A 9253-nucleotide genomic window follows, 5' to 3' on the forward strand; every position below is an offset into this window, starting at 1 on the left:
TGCCATGTTCAAATTTAATTAGCTCCCAGCAAGTTATATACTTTTTAATTACCTGGTGCTTCAAGGTACAAAGAGTGATCAAACATTCCTTCCCAGTAAGAGTTTATTCAGTATGTTGAGTGATCCATCTGCTCAGAAGCAGCAAACCTGCACAACAGAGACCTGGAGCTCACAGCATAGCATCAAAAGTGATTTTTAAGAGAGGAAGCTCATCTCTCCAATTACCTTGCAATTTTTCTAGCCAAACAATGAGGCTTCACATCATACCCACACTGGTAATAAACAAACTCCTTATTCTACCAACAGGATCCAGATGTAGCCACTGTGGTAGCACACAGCCTTCTGGAAGCAGAACAGTGACTACAGTGCGTGGACACTCCAGCAAACAGCTGCAGCATCATCCACAGAGGGGTGGTGGAAACAACCCATCCCTATCTGAATATTAACTCAAAATAGGAAAGGAGCAGAGAATGATTTCAAAACTACACTGAAAAACTGTTCTACTTAGTTGCAAAAAATTTCCACTACATCTGCCTGTGGAAAGTTATTAATCTTTGTTTACAAGGATAGTTAGATTGGTTGTAACATTTTGTTTAAAATCTCTCCAAAACCCACTGTGAATAAACATTTGTGTGTGTTATGGACTACAAAATTAAGGGGATTTAAAGTCAATCACTCTCTTGTTATACTAAGAGACAAAATATATTAAAAACTCAAAGACTAAAATGACAGTGATTTAAATCTGTGAAATACAGTGGTTAAGTATTGTTTTTAGAAAGGCATGCAGAATGTGAAAAACATATTTGATTTGAAAAATTCTGATTTAATCTACAGTCATTAGTGAGCTATTGTAACCATTCACAAAAATACATTCTATTTGCTTAATGATACACTTCTTTTCCCCCAGAAGTTTTCAGGCAAATAGGGAATGTGGCGCTTACCTGTACATGACAGTAACAGGCCTTACTTCCCAATAGCAACAGGGAATTCTATTCCCCTCCATTTCATTCTGTCCTTGAAACTGGTGTGCATTGCAAATGATATTTTAAGGATCATATGGCAGCCACAAGCAGCTCTGTGCTGGCCTTGCACATGTTCCAAGCTAGCTTAGTGCAAGCTACCTCTGGCTCAAAAGCCGACTGTGTTGCCAGCTACAACTCCAAGACTTGCTCTGCTGGCACAGCGATGCAGCTGAAGGCTGAGGGCCCTGCTGAGAGCACTCTCCACGCTTCAGACTTTGAGTGTGCTAAAATAAAAGTGGCTGATAACTGAAACCTACATTCACATAATCAACAGTTTTAACAAAAGCATGTATCACGCTACCTTTTTCACTGCCATCAACAGCTACAGGCATGCTCAGAATGGCAAAGCCTGTCTCATATTCGCATTTATTTTTGTTTGTGGGTCATTCTGAGGCTGCAACATCCCACCCCTCAAGGAACTACAGCGTTTGTAGAGCTGTTTGCCTTTTTTATTTCCTGAGATGACACTTGCTTTGGCAGTCAGTTGGTGGCACAGGTCTCATCCTGCACATGGTACAGCTCCCTTACAGCCACTAACAACTCTGCTCAGCCCTTCTACAGCAAGTGAGTCTTCACACACCATTTCCACTGACCGTCACTATACTTCCACCTCACATTTTCTTTTCTAAGATGGCTCTTTCCCTTGAAATCTACCCCATGTGGCAAGACAACAACATGGGATGCAATTGCACGGCTTTGACATTCTGCTTGCTTGGACATGGGGCATACATTTTTTCCCCCACAAGTGGAGTTTTGATGAGCTTTACAAGTCTCCTGGAGAGAAGAACATTCATCTCTTTAAGGAAAATCGCATGCTTAGGACCTCACATTTTCTTTTCTAAGATGGATCTTTCCCTTGAAATCTACCCCATGTGGCAAGACAACAACATGGGATGCAATTGCACGGCTTTGACATTCTGCTTGCTTGGACATGGGGCATACATTTTTTCCCCCACAAGTGGAGTTTTGATGAGCTTTACAAGTCTCCTGGAGAGAAGAACATTCATCTCTTTAAGGAAAATCGCATGCTTAGGAATTTTAGGAGTTGATTATTCTGAGCAATTTCTTTCTTCCCAAGAGCCATTAAATCTAAAAATTAAGTATGACAAGCTCTGAACTCTCTTAGCAAGTGTTTAGAGAAAGCAGGCCCTGCAGCCCCCTTGCACGAGGAAAGCTAAGCATCTTATCACCTCTGCAACCTGCAGAGTTCTGCTCCAATTTTGGGAAATTTACACTGTTGTCTTTTTGCTAACGCTTGCATTGGCACATACACATTTCTCAGGGTTCATCACCCCTGAACTCTTTCAACAGGATACTATTTTAGCCTCTAAAAATGTCATCTCTGCACTCAGGGTTTATATGCAAGTGACAAATAGCCATGTTAAAAGCAACAAACTTGGGATGATGACTGGTAAGCCACAACCATAAATGTAAGTTCACAGGCTTCCCAAATTTTTTGCCTTTAGCACTTTGCAAGTCAGTTATACAGCATTAATGTCTATTTGATAAAAATAGCTGCCTATTTTTAAAAGCCCTGTTTTTTCTTAACACAATAAGAAAAGAAAAACTAGTTGCAGCTGCTTCTGGGACACAAAAAGGTTACCAATATGAGTTAAAAGACAACATTTAAAGGAAACAAGCCATGGCAATCCATTAAGTCACCTCCTACCAGCTGCTTTAACTGCCCTTGGATACCACAAGATCTCTCCTTGGGCACAGTACAGTGATCCTCACCTGAAGACACTCACAACTCTACTTCCAGAATACCTAAAAGCCATCCACAGACGGCCAGGAAAGCTGCCATCCACATCTTACAGAGGCAGCGCCTGTGGAAGAGGGCACTTCCTCATGGCCAGAACACAAACAGGTAACAAACCAGCAGGTCTGTGGCAAGACTGAAATGAAAGGTAACAGGATGGTCCTCACCTTGCAGTAGAGATGTGCCAACAGGAATGGTTTCGGGAACGTTGTCTCTGCTGTAAATGGAACGCTGGAATTCAGGAGAACAGTCGTTTTCATCAGTGATATGGACCATGACCTGAGACAAAAGGACACACTGAGAGTGGATTTTAGCTCCCGCACTCTGCAAAAAAAGCACCTCTTTCTGGACACTGCAGTGGCAGTCAGTGCTTTTGCTGCTCTCCCATCCTTACTTACACCTCTGATGCTATTTTTCTCACACTACTCCTGTAACACAGAGAAGTATTTCCTTCTCCACTCCCAAGATGGGAGGCAAATCCAAAAAGTAGTAACAAGAGGTATTTGCAGAGCCTAGATCTGAACCCAGGTCAGAGCCCAGCTTTCTGCCTGTACTACAAGGCCTCCTCCCTGCCCAGCATCCTCACGAGTGTCCTGGGCTGTCCATCTGTGTAACTGGTCCCTCTAGCAAGGTAACAAGACTGCAGACCGTGGGTAGGACGTGAAGTGATTCGTGTACCTCAGTCACACTGCTGAGAGTGCTCTCAACTTCCATGGCTTTCAGTAAGAGGTGATAGAGGTGGTGCTCACTCTCGTAGTCCACAGCGTGGGTCAGGCTGAGCTCTCCACTCTCTTGCCTCACCCGGAAGAGCCCAGAGGGGTTCATCAGGAGAGTGTAGGAAAGAGGCTGGCTCTGGAAGGAAACAGCCTCAACAACTGCTACTCTGCAAAGAATGAGAGAACAACCTTTTGCTTCAAAACAATGACAACAAAAGCTGCCTCCTCAGCACCTAGGAGAGGAAGATGAGGATGAGGAAAGGTGTCAATGCTTGGCTCAGCTTTAAATTCAGACTGGAAACCCCTTTTGCTAGAGGGAGCCCATCTACCCTCTCTTCTGTCACCAAACTTACTCACTGACATAGCAGTGATGAAATAATCCATTTCAACCCCCACTAACATTAAAACGTCTTTTTCTTTCCCACTGTACCTTTCTAAATACTTGACAGCAGTTACTGGTTTACCCTCAGTTTCTCAGTTTTTCAGAAATAAGTGACCTACTATACTTCTGAGTTTCTCTGAAGTTGTATATGCAGAAAAGAAATGGGTTCAGACATGGATGGGAAACCCATGGAGCACAGGGCTTTCCAGATCCTGCTGTCCACCTTGGCAGGACATCAAAGGAATATTTGCCTCCCTACTATGACTTATGTTTTGAAGCTCCACCTCTCACATCAGTCTTTCACCAGCATGACAATATACTTTTAGCTCATCTCACTGAAAGCTCCAGGGAAGAAGAAAAATTTCCCTCCTCCTTCTTGTTCAGTCTTTCTTAAGGATTAGTGGCACATCTCCAGCAATTTTTCCTAGGTCATCAGTTTACTTTGAGGTTTCTTGCTCCTTAGAGGCCTTATGGCACTGTTCCACCTGCTCCTTCGAGGCCTTAAAGCCCATTCTGCTCTCAAGTAGCTGCACAATGCCAATAAACCCAGAGCCAGCTTGGGAGCATCTCCCCACTGTGGCTGGGATTAGCTACTCTTCATGCAACAGCAGAGCCGCTTGGAGATTGAGCTTTATCTTTTTGTACTTCACACTGGTGCTGCTATCTCAAGAGTCTGGCAATGACTTGTCTTTCTGGAAATTTAAATACAAGTCAAACGGGACACAAACAGCTCCAAACCTGATTAATTAAAAGACTATTTTTCAAGCATTTGTTTAAATCTCCAGGAGATGCATAGCCAGTAGTTTGGGTGTTCTAATTCATGATGCAATGCACTAACACCCCAAAAATATTAAAGTAATTCCAGTGTCCCAGACTATATCCCATGTGCTACATTGGAGACTCTGAAACATCAGAACAGGCATAATTTCTTTTAGAAAACACAACATTAAAGTGTAATGCAAATGTAAGGCAAATGCAAATGCATATATGAGTCTTTTAACTCACATGCATAGTCCTGAGAAGCGAAACCACAAAAGTTTCACTCTACTCTGTGAAGGTCCTCTCGGACTGCTGGGAGTGAGTCACCTAAAGAAGTAAAACTTACTTTTCTCCTGCTGGAGTATTTTCAGGGACAAACACATTGTAGGACATGTTAGTGAACTGCGGAGGTCGGGAGCCTGCCAGGATGGAAACAGAGGCGTAGGGGCTTTTGTTGCCATACTCATCAGAGGCTTCCACAGTAACAACATACTCCTTGTTCCACGTCAAAGGCAAGCCAGTTGTCATGATAATGCCAGTATCCTTATCCACTCGGAATCGCTCCTCACCACCTATCAATACATGCACAAAGCCAGTCTGAGACATGCCCCACAGCAAGAACATTTGCACCTTCACCATTTCAAGGTAAGCTATCTTCAACCCATCCACCTATGTCCTTGTATGCAGTTCTTTTTACCTCTCCAGTCGTTCACCTTATCTTTCACTCGCACTATTTTGTTGACCAGTGCAGTGTAAAGAGACAAGAACAAGTAAGAAATGGAGCCTTAAGCTAACAGTAAAGCTGCCATCAATTTCAAAATAGAAGTAAAGCAAAGAAAATGGCAACAAGAAAGATTCCCATCCACATACTTACAGCACTTCCAGCTTCTACTTGCTGTACCTGCTGTATCTTTAAGGATTGCCCAAGGGAAAAATCTACCAATGAAATTATAAAATGGGAACTTGTTCAGAAACATCTGCAACTTAACAGAATTTTACCTTTTTTTCAGGGTAGACCTACCTGCAATGAGTGTGTAAGCTATGCCAGCAGTGGCGTTTTCATGGCTACTGTAACGTGCGACAAGCTGGTAGATGAGAGTGCCTTTGCGCGCATCGGGATCGACACGTGCCAGGTACGGGTATGGGTACATGCCCCAGGACAGAAGTTCCTCTTCTGGGGCAAGGAGTGTCACGTGGCAGAGGTACCAGTCATCATCTGCAAAAAACACATGCATTTCTAGACAGCTTGGTCACAGACTTTAGTCAGGAATGTTAAGATCTTATCCACTGCCATCTGTAAACAAACTGAGAAAGAATCTTCCACTGCAAAGGACATGTAGAGATTTAATCACAGTATTTTTACCTCTAGAGAGACCTATATTCAAGCCTCTTTAACTCACAACAAGTCACTAACAGATGCTAAAGGTATATATGGGCTTCTTGAAAAAATTTTCCTAAGCACATTTGTGTTCCAGAAATGGCCTTAAGACTTGACTTAAAATTAAAATGAATATGTTATTGAATCTAGAGAATAAATTTGAATAAAAAGAGAAACTAAAGGTAGAAAGGGGGGATGTGGAAAGGTACATATGAGAAATACATGTTTTCTGCCTGTTATAATATGATCATATACTTCAGCAAACTGCACTGAGGTTGCAGGTCTGTTAAGGGCTACACCACTATCAAATTAAACACCCACTCAGGTGTATGTGTGTCTCATACGGAAACCCTTCATCTCTGCCTTCAGGAAGGCCATGTTTCACACAGGATGGAAGAAGACAGGAGCACGTGGACAAAACCAGCACCAAAGGCAAGAAGTAAGCCAGAAATTCCAAACAATTTTAAGTGTACGTCTCAGGGATGTGATACTAAATAAAAGGCCACCCACAGATAGACATACCCTGATATGTCAGACGTGTACTTAAGAGCAGCCTTACCCTGCAGTAAAAATACATGCTGGACAATTTCCCAGAGAAAATAATTTCCAGGAAGGAAAAGTCTTAACTGAAGTTTTGTGGGCTTTTAACATATTTAGGATCATTTAAGACGTGGTTTCCTTAGCCAGAGGAAATTCTTAGATTACATGGTTTCTGGTTTTCTCATGTACCACTATTGCATACACGGGAACATTGGTTTACTTTTTTTTCCTCTGTGTTGCTGTGTAGGACAAGGCACAGCCCACAGCATGAGCTAGTGGCTCATGAGAGCAGCTGGAGCAGTCACTATTTTATCTACAGCCAAGAAGGAGGGTTGAGAAATACATGTCCGAATTCAGCCAGCTACAGACGGTGTTATTTTGCTAGGGTCAAGTAAAGGGATGAAAACTTGTAGGCATGAGCATTTAAAGATATTTTTGTTCATTTATTGGTCAAATTCAGGCAGTTCTAATTTCTGCAGAGATTGAATATCTAGTCAAGTATTTTTCCCATTTAGTGAAACCTGTAGAATGATTTCAAAAATTGTAATTATACAGATTATTCTTAATACTGCTCCATGTAGGTGATCCAAGTGTTAAGTACCAATAAATAACGAGGTCCTAATCCTGCTGTAGGTACTGTAAAACCCACCAAAAGTCAGCACTAAAACAGAGCTTTATGTTTTAAAAAGGACAAGGGAATAAATTTCACTGAGTTCAGGACAGCATGCCAGGGAAAATATTTGTGTTGTTCAAATAAACCATATTTTCTAGGCTTTTACAAAAACGTCACCTTCCCCTTCTCTGAAAGGTGTATTTAAATTGAAACATAGAAGAATTTAGGTTGCAAAAGACTCTAAGATCATCAAGTCCAACCATTAACATGGTACTGCCAACCCCACAACTAAACCTGGGATTCACCATCCCTGGAAGTGTTGATAAAGCATGTGGATATGGCACTTGAGGACATGATTTAATGGTGAACATGGTGCTGGTGTTAGGCTGACAGTTGGACTTGATGATTTTAAAGGTCTTTTCCAACCTTAACGATTCAATGGTTCCATGAAACCATGTCCCTAAATGCCACATCCACATGTCTTTTAGATACCTCCAGGGATGGTGACTCCACCACTTCCCTGGACGATGTTCTAATTCTAGCCTGTTCTAATGCTTGGCAACCCTTTCTGTGAAGAATTTTTTCCCTAATATCGAATCTAAACCTCCCCTGGCACAACCTGGGGCCATTTCCTCTTGTCCTATCCCTTGATACTTGGGAGAGGAGACCAAGCCCCTCCTGGCTACAGCCTCCTTCCAGGCAGTTGCAGAGAGTGATTAAGTCACCCCTGAGCCTCCTTTTCTCCAGGCTGAACGCCCCCGGCTCCCTCAGCCGCTCCTCACAGGACTTGTGCTCCAGAATCTTCACCAGCTCCATTGCCCTCCTCTGGACGTGCTCCAGCATCTCAATGTCCTTCCTGAACTGAGGGGCCCAGAACTGGACACAGAACTTGAGGTGTGGCCTCACCAGTGCCCAGTACAGGGGGGACAATCACTGCCCCGGTCCTGCTGGCCACACCATTGCTGATACAGGCTGGGATGCCACTGGCCTTTTTGGCCACCTGGGTGCACACTGGCCCATATTCAGCCCTCACTGAACCTTGGCAAAACTGTGACACTTAGCAAAGCCTCAGATCACAGACTCATGGGATGGGTGAGGTTGGCAGGACCTCTGGAGATCATCTGGTCCGACTGCTCTGCTCAAGCCGGGCTACCTAGAGCTGGCTGCTCAGAAAAATGTCCACAAGACTCCAAAACCTCCCCGGGCTAAACTAAAGTTCTAGGGGCTGGATTTCAAGAAAGACATGGACCAGCTGGCAAGTGTCCAGAGAAAAGCCAAGAGCAAAACCAGGAAGCATGGCCTTCAAGAGAGTTGAAAAGACCTGGAGATTTTCAGGAGACTGCAAGAGACATGCAAACAGTGATATAAGAGGCTGAAGACTGATGTATGAAGTCAGTCAGCTGTTCCATAACCTGCAAACCAAAATATAACTACCTCTCATTCCCAAGGAAAAGACTTGCATTAGATGTTGGGGGTGGGATCTCTCAGCATGTTTTTAATTTTAAGGATAATGGGGCCCTTGATAGTGGACAGAGAGGTGAGACAGCATCCATCAGTGAGATCTTTAAGACCTGACTAGACAAATACCTGCTGGCAATCGCTTTGTTGTGGCAAAACCTGCCTCTAGGCAGGCGCATGGAACCAGCAAGACTGTTAAATCCTTTCCATCACAACTTTATCTCCCTGCCCTACAGCTTTTGCATCTCATTGATTTTTGAGGCATACATGTCCACATGTCACTCATTCCCCTGCAGCTTGAAGGAACTTCTGACATAAACATTCTTTGGACTTCGTGTTTTATCTTTGCTGTTTGCTTAAGGGTAAGAAGTGAAAAAAGGAGCGAATGGCACTCTAGAAACATCCAGCACCACACATGAAAGGAAAAACATGGGGTGAGGCCAAACCTGGAGGGCTGTGGTACAGCAGCAGGGGGTAATAAACTTCAGCTATAGGGTGGAATGTCTTTCTGCAGCTGAGATCTGGCTCACTCCTTCAGGCCCTCAGCATTTATTTCAGGTTTTCAGACTTGAAGCTGTTTTCTCCATCCACATAAACAAAATTTAAATTGAAGCAACCTGCAAGCA

At 43.3% G+C, this 9253-nt stretch overlaps 1 protein-coding gene across 2 annotated transcripts in view; it reads right to left on the reverse strand.

Moving 5' to 3' along the window:
- The window catches only part of LOC103613015 (neural-cadherin), a 41656-nt gene extending 35669 nt beyond the window's left edge, over positions 1-5987 (reverse strand). Inside the window, exons 1-4 of one of the 2 annotated variants that reach the window (XM_017730390.1) lie at positions 5660-5980; positions 4985-5210; positions 3460-3664; positions 2949-3060 (exon numbers count right to left, since the gene is read on the reverse strand). In XM_017730390.1, the coding sequence (XP_017585879.1) occupies positions 2949-3060; positions 3460-3664; positions 4985-5210; positions 5660-5873 (757 nt within the window). In that variant the 5' untranslated portion in view covers positions 5874-5980. Of the gene's footprint in view, positions 1-2948; positions 3061-3459; positions 3665-4984; positions 5211-5659 lie in introns of both variants that reach the window. The other variant, XM_017730391.1, reaches the window with a different exon arrangement.
- Between the last annotated feature and the right edge of the window lie 3266 nt (positions 5988-9253).

Source organism: Corvus brachyrhynchos, unplaced genomic scaffold (assembly GCF_000691975.1).
Source record: "Corvus brachyrhynchos isolate BGI_N302 unplaced genomic scaffold, ASM69197v1 scaffold302, whole genome shotgun sequence".
NCBI classification, from domain to species: domain Eukaryota; kingdom Metazoa; phylum Chordata; class Aves; order Passeriformes; family Corvidae; genus Corvus; species Corvus brachyrhynchos.